At 42.9% G+C, this 16,634-nt stretch overlaps 1 protein-coding gene and 1 long non-coding RNA gene across 6 annotated transcripts; one reads left to right on the top strand and one right to left on the bottom strand.

Annotated features, from left to right (window-relative positions):
• Positions 1-1,567: 1,567 nt before the first annotated feature.
• LOC106589841 (ADP-ribosylation factor-like protein 3) lies at positions 1,568-8,251 on the bottom strand. Its single transcript, XM_014180236.2, has 6 exons — positions 8,159-8,251; positions 7,488-7,631; positions 7,275-7,391; positions 4,322-4,372; positions 4,036-4,221; positions 1,568-3,603 (listed from the first exon to the last, which is right to left on the bottom strand). Exons 1-6 carry the CDS (start codon positions 8,159-8,161, stop codon positions 3,556-3,558), a joined length of 549 nt encoding a protein of 182 aa, XP_014035711.1. The 5' UTR covers positions 8,162-8,251; the 3' UTR covers positions 1,568-3,555.
• A 46-nt stretch (positions 8,252-8,297) lies between these two features.
• LOC106589842 (uncharacterized) lies at positions 8,298-13,787 on the top strand. Of its 5 annotated transcripts, none has more exons than XR_006762619.1 (10): positions 8,298-8,636; positions 10,057-11,127; positions 11,282-11,371; positions 11,486-11,561; positions 12,079-12,139; positions 12,491-12,540; positions 12,738-12,787; positions 13,031-13,078; positions 13,237-13,301; positions 13,673-13,787. It is a non-coding gene; the product is annotated as an uncharacterized lncRNA (long non-coding RNA). The 5 variants fall into 5 exon arrangements; XR_006762621.1 differs by having other exon boundaries at positions 8,305-8,636; positions 11,653-12,139; XR_001324914.2 differs by having other exon boundaries at positions 8,314-8,636; positions 10,057-10,366; positions 10,980-11,127; positions 11,486-12,139.
• The last annotated feature ends 2,847 nt before the right edge of the window (positions 13,788-16,634 follow it).

Here is a 16,634-nt window from a genome sequence, read left to right as displayed (position 1 = left end):
GTCTGATTCACAAGGAGAAAAAGGCAGAAATCCTGTCGCCTCACAGATAGGCATCACACTCCCCTGTCTGGCTCCTCACGTCGCCCACACACGACTTCTATGCACAGATAAAACAACCACAGAACTTTGTGTTCTCTCATTCAGAGCTTTCAAATAGACTTGTGTAGAAGATAACAGGCCTTAAAGAGATTTAGCCCTGCCTCTGTGCCCAAATGGCACTCTATTCCCTTTGTAGTGCACAACTTTTGACAAGGACCCATAGGGTTGGACATCGGGTGCTATTTGGGACGTAGCCTCTCTCGGTGCCCAGAGATTTAAAGACCACAACATGTTAACGTCTCTACGCAAACAATAAAGATCTCATTTATCAGACACTTTGACGGAAAGTCACATCCAGTTAGCAGCATATGTAATCACACAGTGCCTGTGGCCCATGTAGGAAGCGAGAGGAGAGGCGAGAGAAAGAAGAGTTTCACAATGAGTCTTTGTAAGAGCAGAGACATTTTATAGTCCCACAGCCACAGGCCCTCAGAATGCATTTCTCGCTCACACACAGCTGGATGTCAAGTGTTTTATGGCCAGTGCTCTCTCCCCCGTAGCAGATGTGACACACCCACAACTATGTGCAGCAGGCCTGAACCAACCAAAAAACAGCTATGGTCTGACTTTAGTACTTAAACATAGGCCTGTAGGAGTCAAATGTGAGAGTGGTTAGGCTAACTGTGAAGTGGTTAAGCTAACTGTGAAGTGGTTAGGCTAACTGTAGAGTGGTTAAGCTAACTGTAAAGTGGTTAAGCTAACTGTAGAGTGGTTAAGCTAACTGTAAAGTGGTTAAGCTAACTGTAAAGTGGTTAGGCTAACTGTAGAGTGGTTAAGCTAACTGTAAAGTGGTTAGGCTAACTGTAGAGTGGTTAGGCTAACTGTAAAGTGGTTAGGCTAACTGTAGAGTGGTTAAGCTAACTGTAAAGTGGTTAGGCTAACTGTAGAGTGGTTAGGCTAACTGTAAAGTGGTTAGGCTAACTGTAGAGTGGTTAGGCTAACTAGAGTGGTTAGGCTAACTGTAGAGTGGTTAGGCTAACTGTAGAGTGGTTAGGCTAACTGTAAAGTGGTTAGGCTAACTGTAAAGTGGTTAGGCTAACTGTAAAGTGGTTAGGCTAACTGTAGAGTGGTTAGGCTAACTGTAAAGTGGTTAGGCTAACTGTAGAGTGGTTAGGCTAACTGTAAAGTGGTTAGGCTAACTGTAGAGTGGTTAGGCTAACTGTAAAGGCTGCGAGCCACGACACACATTCACTCAGAGAGAGCAGGCCCATTCAGGGGCCTGACCAGCTGGGCCCTGTAAATGTCAAAATCAGCTGACCCCACCTGCCGTGTGTGTGGCACTAGTGTTTTGGAGAGGGCTGTGGTGTGGGGTCTCCAGGGCCTGGCAATGACATGGGTCTGGGCAGGTGGCGGTGTTGTCTGGAGTAAAGTGGTGGAGTCCTCCACAGGACATCTCACAGAACTGTGTGTGTTTTGGCTGGGGCATCTTTATACTACCATTCTACAGCCAGGTCAGAAAACAATGCTCTCTTTTTCCCCCCTCACATTTTATTCACCTACCTTCAATCCTTGGACAGATCACATTCAAAAGGAAAAAGCCTTTTGTGTAAATGCCCTCTAAAACCAAAGACAATGCATCACACCGAGAAATACATTGTCATACAAATCGACCAACACCTATGACATATGCAGATATGATAGATTACATAGTACAGGTCTAATACGCACTCTACTATATGCACATAACATATGAATGGGGTTATATACAATTATAAACTGGGTGGTTTGAGCGCTGAATGCTGATTGAATGACAGTCATGGTATATCAGACTCTATACCACGGGCAAAACATTTATTTTTACTGCTCTAATTACGTTGGTAACCAGTTTATAATAGCAATAATGCACCTCGGGGGTTTGTGATACATGACCAATATACCATGGCTAAGGGCTGTGTCCAGGCACTCTGCGATGCGTTGTGCATAAGAACAGCCCTAAGCAGTGGTATATTGTCCATATACCACACCCCCTCGTGCATTATTGCTTAATTGATCATCAAAAAATTTGTATTTTTTCCATTTGATTGAATAGGCTTTGTCCGAAATGGCACACTATTCGCTATGTAGAGCTCTACTCAAATGGGCTGTGGCCGAAACTAGTTCATTATTTAGGTAACAGGGTGCCATTTCAGATTAGCCCTAAAGTGTATTTATTTGTTTTGTTATATATATTTTTTTTTTACATATTAACACGCATAACCTTTTCACAGGGGAGTAAAGCACAGTATTCAATGTTTCCCTGTCCTCCTAGTAACCACAAACTGTTGTTTGCGAGCATCTCACAGTACGCTATTACCCTCTACTTCACCATAAATAAAGAATTACAAAAATATACCTCACTTCAAACAGAACTGCAGCAAGAAAGGAGCTTGTCATGGAATTAAAAACAACTGAACAAACTGAACGAAGGAGAATATGAGGGAGAGTGATGAGAGAGAATGAGAGGGTAGAAAGGTAGTCTGGATAACAGTCTCTTTGGCTATCAATCCACTCCTGTCATGCTTTGGAATATATGACACAGAGCACAAGGAGTGGAATCTAAGCTAAAGAGACTGGCACCCAGGCTAGGAGAGAGAGAAGAGAGCTGGGTTTCCAGGACAACCTGTAAAGAGTGAGTGAATAGGCTGATATTGTGGTGAAGGACAGTATAAAGATCTGGAATGTCTTAGGGTGGAGTGTCTTGAAGGAGTGGAGGTAGGATGGTTAGGCTGGGGTGTAGTGTCTTGAAGGAGTGGAGGTGGGATGGTTAGGCTGGTGTGGAGTGTCTTGAAGGAGTGGAGGTGGGATGGTTAGGCTGGGATGGAGTGTCTTGAAGGAGTGGAGGTGGGATGGTTAGGCTGGGGTGGAGTGTCTTGAAGGAGTGGAGGTGGGATGGTTAGGCTGGGGTGGAGTGTCTTGAAGGAGTGGAGGTAGGATGGTTAGGCTGGTGTGGAGTGTCTTGAAGGAGTGGAGGTGGGATGGTTAGGCTGGGGTGGAGTGTCTTGAAGGAGTGGAGGTGGAATGATTAGGCTGGAATGTCTTGAAGGAGTGCAGGTGGGATGGTTAGGCTGGGGTGGAGTGTCTTGAAGGAGTGGAGGTGGAATGATTAGGCTGGAATGTCTTGAAGGAGTGCAGGTGGGATGGTTAGGCTAGAATGTCTTGATGGGCTAGAGTTGGGAGGGTTAGGCTGGGGTGGAATGTCTTGACAGGGTGGAGGTGGGATGGTTAGGACAGGCTGGAGATGGGATGGTTAGGCTGGGGAGGGGGGTCTCTGGGATGAGTTCCCTTTGTACCCCCACTCCATTTTGAAGAGCAACATGGAAGTTGTAGTTCTAGCGAGAGTTGTAGTTTAGTAAACAATGTGTAGAAGCCAGCCAGGCGGTTAAAAACTCTTCAAGTCCATGTTGATTTAGTGTGTACATTCACAGGTACACCCTGTCCTCCCAAAGGCTCAGGGGTGTGTGAAAACGGACATCTGTGCTACTTCTTCTTAGCATTGACACTCTTGCAGAGCCAGTTCATTCCGTCCTGAAAACAGATGGGAGGAAAATTACATTCCAATCAACTTTTTTTTATTTATTTCACCTTTATTTAACCAGGTAGACCAGTTGAGAACAAGTTCTCATTTACAACTGCGACCTGGCCAAGATAAAGCAAAGCAGTTCGACACATATAACAACACAGAGTTACACTTGGAGTAAAACAAACATACAGTCAATAATACAGTAGAAAAATAAGTCTATATACAATGTGAGCAAATGAGGTGAGATAAGGGAGGTAAAGGCAATAAATAGGCCATGGTGGCGAAGTAAATACAATACAGCAATTAAAACACTGGAATGGTAGATTTGACAGTAGATGAGTGCGCAAAGTAGAAATACTGGGGTGCAAAGGAGCAAAATAAAATAAATACAGTAGAATTGAAAACACAAATTGCCCCTAAACCCTGTTGCATCTCACCTGTACCCCCTCCCCGGTGAGGGCAGAGCAGGACTGGATCTGCCAGACGCGGTCCCGGATGGTGTGCAGGTTGAGTCCCTCAGCAATCTCAGATGCTGGGGCTGCCGTCAGCAGGTCCTGCTTGTTGGCAAAGATCAGCACTGGAACCCCACTCAGCTTCTCCTCATCTAACAGCTCAGCCAGCTCCTAGAACACACACATCAGCATGGGATCCCAATATAAACCTGTGTGTGTGTAGAATATGCACATTACACAGCACACAAACATCACCTGAGACAAGACTCACCTGCCCCGTCTCCTCAAATCTTTTTCTGTCTGCACTGTCGATGACGTAAATCTGAAACGCAGTAATGTTTCCATTCAAAACTATTAGTAGCACACTTCTGGTGGTGTGTAAGTGTGTGTGTCTGTATATACAGTACCAGTCAAAAGTTTGGACATACCAACTCATTCAAGGGTTTTTCTTTATTTGTACTATTTTCCATAATATAGAATAATTGTGAAGACATAAAAACTATGAAATAACACAAATGGAATCATGTAGTAACCAAAAAAGTGTTAAACAAATGATTCAAAGTAGCCACCCTTTGCCTTGATGACAGCTTTGCACACTTGGCATTCTCTCAACCAGCTTCATGAGGTAGTCACCTGGAATGCATTTCAATAAAAGGTGTGCCTTATTAAAAGTGAATTTGTGGAAATCGCTTTCCTTCTTAATGCATTTGAGCCAATCAGTTGTTTTGAGACAAGGTAGGGGTGGTATACAGAAGATAGCCCTATTTGGTAAAAGACCACGTCCAAATTATGTGAAGAACCGCTCAAATAAGCAAAGAAAACAACAGTCCATCATTACTTGAAGACATGAAGGTCAGTCAATCCGGAAAATTGCAAGAACTTTGAAAGTTTCTTCAAGTGCAGTCGCAAAAATCATCAAGCGCTATGATGAAACTGGCTCTCATGAAGACCGCCACAGGAAAGGAAGATCCAGAGTTACCTCTGCTGCAGAGGATACGTTCATTAGAGTTACCAGCCTCAGAAATTGCAGGCCAAATAAATGCTTCACAGAGATCAAGTAACAGACAAACAGCAACTGTTCAGAGGAGACTGCGTGAATCAGGCCTTCATGGTCAAATTGCTGCAAAGAAACCACTACTGAAGGACACCAATAAGAAGAGACTTGCTTGAGCCAAGAAACACGAGCAATGGACATTAGATGGGTGGAAATCTGTCCTTGGTCTGATGAGTCCAAATTTGAGATTGTTGGTTCCAACTGCTGTCTTTGTGAGACGCAGAGTAGGTGAATGGATGATCTCTGCATGTGTGGTTCCCACCGGGAAGAATGGAGGAGGAGGTTTGATGGTGTTTTGCTGGTAACACTATCAGTGATCTATTTAGAATTCAAGGCAGACTTAACCAGCATGACTACCACAGCATTCTGCAGTGATACGCCATGTGTTATTTCATAGTTCTGATGTCTTCACTATTATTCTACAATGTAGAAAATAGTAAAAATAAAGAAAAACCCTTGAATGAGTAGGTGTGACTGGTACTAAAATATATATATATATATATATATATATATATATATATATATATATATATATATATATATATATTACATACACACATACACACAGTTGAAGTCGAAGTTTACAAACACCTTAGCCAAATACATTTAAACTCCGTTTTTCACAATTCCTGACATTTAATCCTTGTAAAAATTCCCTGTTTTAGGTCAGTTAGGATCACCACTTTATTTTAAGAATGTGAAATATCAGAATAATACCAGAGAGAATGATTTATTTCAGCTTTTATTTCTTTCATCACATTCCCAGTGGGTCAGAAGTTTACATACACTCAATTGGTATTTGGTAGCATTGCCTATAAATTGTTTAACTTGGGTCAAACGTTTTGGGTAGCCTTCCACAAGCTTCCCACAATAAGTTGGGTGAATTTTGGCCCATTCCTCCTGACAGAGCTGGTGTAACTGAGTCAGGTTTGTAGGCCTCCTTGCTCGCACACGCTTTTTCAGTTCTGCCCACAAATTTTCTATGGGATTGAGGTCAGGGCTTTGTTATGGTCACTCCAATACCTTGACTTTTATCCTTTAGCCATTTTGACACAACTTTGGAAGTATGCTTGGGGTCATTATCCATTTGGAAGACCCATTTGTGACCAAGCTTTAACTTCCTGACTGATGTCTTGAGATGTTGCTTCAGTATATACACATAATTTTCCTTTCCTCATGATGCCATCTATTTTGTGATGTGCACCAGTCCCTCCTGCAGCAAAGCACCACCACAACATGATGCTGCCACCCCCGTGCTTCACGGTTGGGATGGTGTTTTTCGGCTTGCAAGTCTCCCCCTTTTTCCTCCAAACATAACGATGGTCATTATGGCCAAACAGTTCTATTTTTGTTTCATCAGACAAGAGGACATTTCTCCAAAAAGTACGATCTTTGTCCCCATGTGCAGTTGCAAACAGTAGTATGTTTTTTTTATGGCGATTTGGAGCAGTGGTTTCTTCCTTGCTGAGCGGCCTTTCAGATTATGTCGATATAGGACTCGTTTTACTGTGGATATAGATACTTTTGTACCTGTTTCCTCCAGCATCTTCACAAGGTCCTTTCCTGTTGTTCTGGGAGTGATTTGCACTTTTCAAACCAAAGTACGTTCATCTCTAGGAGACAGAACGCGTCTCCTTCCTGAGCGGTATGACAGCTGCGTGGTCCCATGGTGTTTATACTTGCGTACTATTGTACAGATGAACGTGGTACCTTCAGGCGTTTGGAAATTGCTCCCAAGGATGAACCAGACTTTCTGAGGTCTCTGCTGATTTCTTTTGATTTTCCCATGATTTCAAGCAAAGAGGCATTGAGTTTGAAGGTAGGCTTTGAAATACATCCACAGGTACACCTCCAATTGACTCAAATTATGTAAATTAGCATATCAGAAGCTTCTAAAGCCATGACATCATTTTCTGGAATTTTCCAAGCTGTTTAAAGGCACAGTCAACATAGTGTATGTAAACTTCTGACCCACTGGAATTGTGATACAGTGAATGATAAGTGAAATTACCTAACCGACTTGCCAAAACTATAGTTTGCTAACAAGACATTTGTAGAGTGGTTGAAAAACGAGCTTTAATGACTCCAACCTAAGTGTATGTAAACTTCTGACTTGAACTGTATATAAGTGTCGTACCCCCATGAAGGAAGCTATGGTTAAGCCACTCACCAGCACATCAGTGTTCTCAAAGTAGTTTCTCCAGTAGGGTCTGATCTTCCTCTGTCCCCCGATGTCCCACACATTCAACTTAAAACCCTGAGACTGAACACTCTTTATGTTGAAGCCCTGGAGAGAGAGAGGGTTTATAAGTGATAGTCTAGCACAAATAACACCCCCTAAACCCCTAGTGATGTGCGTATGTGTTCCCCAGTAGTACTGTACCTGTGTGGGGGTGATGTGACTGATGTCCTCGGAAGCCAGTTGTTTCAGCAGAGTGGTCTTTCCCCCGTTGTCCAAACCCAGCAACAAGATCCGAACCTCCTGATCTGGTGTGCTCTTTAGCTTCCGAAGGATTGACAGCAAACCCTGCAACATATCAAAACCCGATCCGTTATCCCGACACGTGACATGAGCAATGGAGCAGCAGCAGGAGCATACCTGGCTTTCTAAATGAGCTAACTACAGTAACTAGCTATCTGGCTACTCGCATCCCTCCACAACAGGCTGATCAATTGCCTGCGACTCGAGCCTCAAGGATGCGCAGAGAGGACACAGAAAATAGAAGATGATTCTCGAACTAATTATTCTCTCTCTAGGAATTCACGATGGTTACAAATAGGGAATGCGTTCTGAAGCGACTGAGCTAACTAATTATGTAGCTAGCAATAGTTTCAAAGGGTTTAGCTATGCTAGGCTGCTAATCTCATGATAAACCAACAGAGCAACAAGACCGCTGCAGTCAGCTTTTCCCCCAAAAATATGTATTTTTCACCAATTTATGAATGTCTTAGAAGGTACAGTGGCAACATTTTGAACAATCGTATTTTTAATTATGCCTTTACTTGATTCGATCTACATTATAATAGCTATTTATCGCAATAAATGTAACTCACCATCTTGTTGCTTTATCTCCCCAAGACGCTACGGACGTTACTAGGGCCCCGAGATGGGGTGATGACGTTCTACACAAGTTCACGCGAGAGCACAACAAGTGTGGGCGTAAACTAGGGCACGTCACTTAGCATTATAATTAGCCACTTTACTAGCGGAGGCATAAATAACAACAAGCTATCTTATTTCTTTATCATTGTGTCGTTTTAGCTGGATATAAATTAGTAGCTAGCTAACAAGCATTGTTGTCATGTTCTTATTTGCAATGTATTTTGTGTTTGATTTAGAAAGAGAAAAGTCAAGATCTGCTGCGTGCATGTTTTAAAGGATGAGATGACTGAAAGTTCATATAATAATTGATTTATTCCTTAAGTTATTTTTCTAGAGAGAGTGAGCTGCCCCGGTCTGCGGAGGAGGCGGTGCCAGTTGAAACAATTAGCAATAGCAAGTTGTAACATTTTTGCAGTTCAGCTCTGAAAGGTAACGTATATGTTCAGTTGCTTTGTTTGCATTTATTGATACAGTTACAGTACGATTGTTTCGCTCTATGTTTTGCACCGTTTCGTATTTCTGGACGTGCTTGTTGGACACAGCTGCTATTGTCCATGCTTCGCAAAATGCGGCTAGCTTGACAGGCAACTTGTATCGGGCTGTTGAATGACAGCTTTACGGTGATTCCAAGAATGTCCCCACAATATGTGATGGTCCAATTCATATGTGAGTGCAGCTGTTCTAGACATGAAATCGCAGATGCACTTGGCAAAGGATCGATGTCAACAATTATTCTCGACAGTCTTGTAAGATTGCATCGCATGTAAGTTAGCTAGGTACTTGTTTCCTGCTGCAGTTTAAGTTTATTGCCTTTTTATGATAGTTTCTCTATCTCTCATGGTTGAACTGTTAGGACCCATTAGTAATCAGTACCTTAATTTCCTAGTCTGCTTTCCCTCATGTGCTACAGTTCTGCAGAACAGGTTTCACACCCTGTGTTTTTAGATCAGTGCAGATGAAGGAAGAGACAAGCAGAGGGGTTTTTGAGATGCAGAGGTAGATGATTGACATCCAGTCTAACTAGACTGCCCTGTGGAAAATGAATACCTGTGGTTGATCATAGCCTTGCCTCAGACAAGTCTCAACCTCATCACATCACATACTTTAAGGCTTCTCTTCAACTCTCTCACCCCCTCATATTCATTCACATCTTCCTCCCTGCACCTTTCTCTCCCTCTGCCCTTACTCTCTAATTCTCTTCACACCATCCATACCAAACGTTTGCTAATTAATTCATTTGTTCATATATTTATTTGTTTGTTCATATGTTGCTGTACTGAGATGCTAGATGCTATTCTGCTCAGTCAGTGTGCAGCTGCAGCAGAGAGAGTACACACCATGACCCTGCTGTTCAAACAAACAGCTCTGGTTCCAGCCTGCTTTCCCTGGGCCTGTGTGCGTCTCAAAAGTCTTGACTGGCCTCCTCTTCTTCCTCCCCGCCTGATATCCTATCTCTGGCTGTTTGAAATGGGCAGGAAATGCTCCTTTGAATAACTTTGGAAGGGTGGATGATTAATTAATTGATTATAAATGAAATCATTGGTCAGTTCACTTCGTTGCGCTAGAGATAGAAACACACTGCAGGAACCGCAGGGAGGTCTGCCCCAAGATTGGGTTCAAAGGTTATGGCTAACTGGTCAGAGCAGGTTTGATTGGTTAGAAAGTAGGTTACCCACTGAACCCTGGGAGGGGAGATTGTTTTTACAAAGGAAAATGTGAATGATATGATACTGTAATAACATAGGTTGTCTCAAGATTAGACCTACGCTTTTTTAGGCCTATACTAAAGTGGGCTATTCTAACAACTGAAAACAGGAAAAAGAATCAACATGTCTTTCTGTTCTTCCAGGGGCAGGCCGGAGGGGCTGATTGGACCACGTTGATGTTGGTACAGGACCAAGGAGCTAAACGGTGACTGCAGACTCAACTCAGTTTGGGACAGCCGAGGTGGTTTGGAGACCTTGTTTGTGACTTTAGACCTAGGTGGTGGGGCGGAGGGTTACGATGGCTGTGAGCAGGTTTGACATAGATGTGCTGCGGTGGGATCAGTACACATTTATTGGCAGACTGAAGCACTTTGTCAACATCACAGACTGGAGGACAGCACTACTGCCAGACTCACGACTGGATGAGTCTAAAGCACTGGTGGAGAGCTGCAGGTAACGCACACGTACACACACACAGATACCTCAAGGTTAGAGCGGTGGGCCAGTAACCTTAAGGTCGCTGGTTCGAATTCCTTGAGCAAGGCCCTATTTGCTCCAGGGACGCTGTTAAAATAGTGGACCCTGGCTCTGACCCAGACTCTTTGCATGTGTCTCGGAGTTGGGATATGCTAGAAACACATTTCAAATACACACTTGTACAAGTGTGTTATAGGACAAATATAATTAAGCACCCACCAAATTATATAATTATTATTATAAACTGGGTGGTTCGCACACTGAATGCTGCTTGGCTGACAGCCGTGGTATATCAGACCGTATACCACAGGTATGACAAAACATTTATTTCTACTGCTCTAATTACGTTGGTAGCCAGTTTATAATAGCAATATACCATGGCTAAGGGCTGTATCCAGGCACTCCGCATTGCGTCGTGCTTAAGAACAGCACTTAGCCGTAGTATATTGGCCGTATACCACACCTCCTTGTGCCTTATTGCTTAATTATACCACTATGAAGTAGTAATTTCTCTGCAGTGTTATGTCTACAGTAGTTGTTCCTCATGATGAGAACCTGGGTTATGTGTGGTTCTCCTGTTCTTGAGCAGCTTCCCTTCATCCTGGTACCACAGAAGAACAGCTCTATGACTCCGCCTTTCACCCAGACACCGGCGATCGCATGAACCTGATTGGTCGAATGTCCTTCCATGTGCCTGGAGGGATGGCCATAACAGGCGGTATGCTACAGTTTTACAGGTACGTAAAACACACACACACACACACACATATATTTCTGACAAAATTATCGATCTATAGATGAACCAAAGATAGGTGAGTTTGGTGCAATGACTTCTAGTCATGTATTTCAAACCTCTCTCTCTCTCTCTCTCTCTCTCTCTCTCTCGGACAGTCCCTGCTGTATCTGGCAGTGAGTGAATCAGTCGTTTAACGTTCTAGTCAACTACACCAACAGAAACGCTGCTTCCCCCATCACCTCCAAGTAAGACCATGCAGACCACACACACACAGCTACGCTGAATGTAATGTAATGCACATGGAGAATATCCAGAGCTATTTAAGTGTCTTACACTCTATCTCTGCTCTCCCTCTTCAGTCAGATAGGAGTAGCCTATTTAACAGCAACTAGCACTGCTCTAGCTACTGCTGTGGGACTCAACCTCTACACAAAGGTACAGTTTGATGCACAGACACACACACACTGGTTTGATTGATTACATGTTCCACTTCCCCTTCCTGTCTTGTCTCTGCCCCTTCCTGTAGAAAGCTCCTCCTCTGGTGGCGCCCTGGGTTCCATTTGCGGCGGTGGCATCAGCTAACTGTGTCAACATCCCAATGATGAGGCAACAGCGAGTTCATCTGTGCTCCTAGTGTATTAGCATCCCCATGAAGACACAACAGCGAGTTCATCTGTGCTCCTAGTGTATTAGCATCCCCATGAAGACACAACAGCGAGTTCATCTGTGCTCCTAGTGTATTAGCATCCCCATGAAGACACAACAGCGAGTTCATATGTGCTCCTAGTGTATTAGCATCCCCATGAAGACACAACAGCGAGTTCATCTGTGCTCCTAGTGTATTAGCATCCCCATGAAGACACAACAGCGAGTTCATCTGTGCTCCTAGTGTATTAGCATCCCCATGAAGACACAACAGCGAGTTGTTGACCATCTCCTTCTCTCCTCTCAGAGAGCTCCTGAATGGCATCTCTGTAACAGATGAGAATGGAAACAAACTGGGTCATTCCAAGGTAATGTCTGAATAATTAAATATTCTACTAAATATCGTATTTCTGACTGTTATACAAGAGCAAAAAAATGAACATTTCCTCTTACTCGCGACAGAAAGCAGCTGTGAAGGGCATCACCCAGGTGGTCATTTCCCAGGTTACCATGCAGCACCGGGCATGAGTAGAGTCAGAGGTTTAAGAGGGAGGGCTGTAGAATTTGAGATCAGTCCTCGCTCCATAGACAATGGAAAGTGGTGCGTGATCCTGTTACTCCCTACAATGACTCATTCCTCTCCTTTTTCCACTTGCCCTCCTTTATCTATATTCTCTCCTCCTGTGCTCCCTCTCTTCTTTCCCCCTCTCTTCTCCTAGTCATTTTCCCCATCATCATGCAGAGACTGGAGGATAACAAGTTTATGCAGGTGGGCCTTTCATCAAAACACCAAATTCTGCTACTAGACATGCATAGGCTAACTAGCTACAATGTTAGTGAATAAACATTCAGAGTTAGAGTTCTGTTGACTAAATATCCAGTTACATTGTTCTTGACTAAGTGTGCTTAGAGTGCAGATTGAGGTGCTGTTTGGTGAGCTAACCAGCCCTGTCTTTCTGTTAACAGAGGATCACCTTCGTCTCCCGACCTTTACAAGTGATGATGGTGGGAGCGTTGTAAGTAGGACTGTTTAGGAGGTTTCACCATGAAGATTGTTGTTTGGTACTACATTTCTTAGGGTGTGCCAAATGGCACACTATTCCCTATATAGTGCACTACTTTTAACTAGAGCCCTATGGGGCCCTAGCCAAAAGTAGTGCACCATGTAGTAGGGAATAGGTTACCATTTGGGACGCAAACGTACTTGTCTCTGTCTTAGTGGGCACACAGTCACCTAACCCTCCATGTCTGTTTTGCAGCCTGGTCTCCATGGTGCCGGCAGCCTGCTCCCTGTTCTCTCAGCAGTGGTAAGTAGCTTGTCGACTGGGTAGCGTTCAGTAGGGCCCCTCCATGATGTTTTAGCATCTCATCTTTACGATCAGCTAAGGCATGTTGTAGGTGTTGTGGAAATTCTTACACAGGGACACTCGAAGTCAATCTTAAATGAATCATTGTTTATTGTCAGTGCGCTGGAGAGGTTCCAACAAACTTGATGGACCATAATGAACATTTGGCAGAAGCTCTAACAGGGTAGGCCCCTTAGTTCTCTTACATACTGCAGGGCAAGTCATATTTACATGATTTAGCTTATTCATAATTCATAACGTTTGCGTCATTCATGTGACTGACCAATACCTCACGAGGCTTCTTCTCTCTAAGCTGAGACCTTGAAACTGAAATATCTTTCGTTCTCAAAACAAGGTCTGTGCGTACTGCTAAATTGCAGATATTGATAAGTGAAGATTTGTTCAATCAGTCACTTGCATGAACACAGAAATTAGTTATTAGAATAGCACATGTATAACATTTCCATCACGTAGGATAGTGCTCAAGATCACACCTTCCGTAACATATTAGACTTGGTTTGGATCTCACTCTCTTTTCCTCTCACTTTCTTTCAGCTCCATGGGCAGTGTACAATACATCTACTTCAACAAGGGCCTCTGAACACAAACACACCTGCCTTCTTAATTGTCATGTCTTTGGCATCATTAAACTGAAGACATGTTTATCAAATAACTCTCTGTAATTATTATTACGCGATTAAACTGATTAATCGTGTAACTGTAATTAACCTGTTATGACTAGGGGGCAGTATTTTCACGGCCGGATAAAAAACGTACCCGATTTAATCTGATTATTACTCCTGCCCAGAAACTAGAATATGCATATAATTATTAGCTTTGGATAGAAAACACTCCAAAGTGTCTAAAACTGTTTGAATGGTGTCTGTGAGTATAACAGAACTCATTTGGCAGGCCAAAACCTGAGAAGATTCTGTACAGGAAGTACCCTGTCTGACCATTTCTTGGCCTTCTTGATTATCTCTATCCAATACAGGGGATCTCTGCTGTTACGTGACACTTCCTACGGCTCCCATGGGCTCTCAGAAGGCGGTAAAAAGCTCAATCGTGGCTTTGCAGGCCCTGGCTGAAAAACATTAGCGCGTTTGGATAGTGGCCGGTCAAAGTACTATGAGACTCAGGCTCATGCACGAGGGGATCCCATGCTTCTATTTTCTCTCTCTTTGCACGTAAACACGCTTTCCCGGTCGGAATATTATCGCTTTTTTACGAGAAAAATGGCATAAAAATTCATTTTAAACAGCGGTTGACATGCTTCGAAGTACGGTAATGGAATATTTAGAATTTCTTTGTCACGAAACGCATCGGGCGCGTAACCCTTCGTCACCCTTGGATAGTGTCTTGAACGCACGAACAAAACGCCGCTATTTGGATATAACTATGGATTATTTTGAACCAAACCAACATTTGTTATTGAAGTAGCAGTCCTGGGAGTGCATTCTGACGAAGAACACCAAAGGTAATCAAACTTTTCTAATAGTACATCGGAGTTTGGTCAGGGCTAAACTTGGTGGGTGTCAAAATAGCTAGCCGTGATGGCTGGGCTATCTACTCAGAATATTGCAAAATGTGCTTTCACCGAAAAGCTATTTTAAAATCCGACACCTCGATTGCACAAAGGAGTTCTGTATCTATAATTCTTAAAATAATTGTTATGTTTTTTGTGAACGTTTATCGTGAGTAATTTAGTCAATTAACCGGAAGTTTGCGGGGGGTATGCTAGTTCTGAACGTCACATGCTAATGTAAAAAGCTGGTTTTTGGATATAAATATGAACTTGATTGAACAAAACATGCATGTATTGTATAACATAATGTCCTAGGGTTGTCATCTGATGAAGATCATCAAAGGTTAGTGCTGCATTTAGCTGTGGTTTTGGTTTATGTGACATTATATGCTAGCTTGAAAAATGGGTGTCTGTTTATTTCTGGCTGGGTACTCTGCTGAGATAATCTAATGTTTTGCTTTCGCTGTAAAGCCTTTTTGAAATCGGACAGTGTGGTTAGATAAAGGAGAGTCTTGTCTTTAAAATGGTGTAAAATAGTCATATGTTTGAAAAATTGAAGTTTTGTATTTTTGAGGAATTTGTAATTCGCGCCACGCCTATCATTGGATATTGGAGCAGGTGTTCCGCTAGCGGAACGTCTAGATGTAAGAGGTTAACTAGGAGGTCGGGGCACCAAGGAAAATATTCAGATTACAAAGTTATAATTTTCCTAATATAACTTTCAGATATTATAATATCTGATCTATTAGTCTTCTGATTAATGATGTATTTGTTTACCTCGTCAGTCTCATTCCAAACGTCGTAAATTGTTGGTTATCTGCACGAACCCAGTCTTCACTATGAGTCATCCATACATCAATTGTCTTAAAATCATTTATTTACTAACTAAGTAATTCACAGAAATGCATAACAAACAGATATGGTTACAAGGAAATGATAGGAGAATGTGCCCTAGTGGGCTAAACCGGCATGGCGGCTTGTTAGACAAAAGGTTGATAAGAGTTGATAATTATAACAATTGAAATGCTAATCCTTTGCACATGAACGCTCACTCATTCGGGAACAATTGCAATCAATATATATATTTACGCTCAGTGTGTCGTCGGGATCTTTGTTGAAAAGTTTGTTCTGTTGGAGAGGTTGTCCTCGCGTTCTCTGTCTCCCTGTCTCTCTGTCTCTCTCTCTCTGTCTCTCTCTCTCTCTCTCTCTCTCTCTTGGTTAGAATGGATATTTCAAAGTGACATTCATTAATGTCGTTATAGGACAGATGTTTCGTCGGTCTTCGCGTTCAATGATACTGAATTCCTAGCTGCAGACTAGTAATTAATATCAAAGACTTGTTCTCATTCTGTATCGATAGTCTAATAGTTTAACCACGTGGTATGGTTAAAGTTCAGAACGAGGAATGCATGGTCAAACCTTCAGCCAACTCGTAATGGAGATCAGCTCGGTCTGGTGATAGAAAGCCTGGGTGGGGGTTATATTCGGAAAAAGGCTGTCTCATGACGCCAGGTCCCCTCTGTTGATGGGGGCGTGCCGATGACTTGGTGAAACTTTAAACAGAAATACAATTCTCTCACATTAACATCTTACAAGCATCCCAACATATTCCAAATAGCTTTATCCTTATTCATTCATTTTATACAACCATTAGATGTAAGTCTCACAACTGAGGCTATTATATAAACAGCGCCATGGTAATGTGGCCGTATTGTCTCTCATGAGCTTCACAAAATTGTACCAAACGGACCAGTTCGTAGCTGGATTCTTCACTGATCTTTTATACCTTCTCCAGAAACATAAATGTCGTTCGGTTCTCCAGTCCTGTGAGGTGGAAGAATTCCTGGGTTCTTTCTATGAAACCCACTCTCTCTTTATACTGTGGCCATGAGGCGGGACATTTTCTTAGGAATTTACGACCGCTCTCACAGAGCCTGGGTGGGGGAGACAGAGGTAGGGGGATGGTGCATAGAAAACCCAAAGAGGGCAACG

This window comes from Salmo salar, chromosome ssa28 (assembly GCF_905237065.1).
Source record: "Salmo salar chromosome ssa28, Ssal_v3.1, whole genome shotgun sequence".
Taxonomy (NCBI): domain Eukaryota; kingdom Metazoa; phylum Chordata; class Actinopteri; order Salmoniformes; family Salmonidae; genus Salmo; species Salmo salar.
The sequence above is the reverse complement of the archived record's forward strand: the minus strand, read 5'-3'. Positions and strand labels throughout refer to the sequence as shown.

Excerpts from the sequence above, each read along its gene's own strand:
- LOC106589841 (XM_014180236.2), bottom strand. Across the intron at positions 4,222-4,321 it reads GATTTGAGGAGACGGGGCAG|GAGCTGGCTGAGCTGTTAGA; the intron begins GTGAGTCTTGTC and ends TGTGTGTTCTAG. Across the intron at positions 3,604-4,035 it reads TCACCGGGGAGGGGGTACAG|GACGGAATGAACTGGCTCTG; the intron begins GTGAGATGCAAC and ends ATCTGTTTTCAG.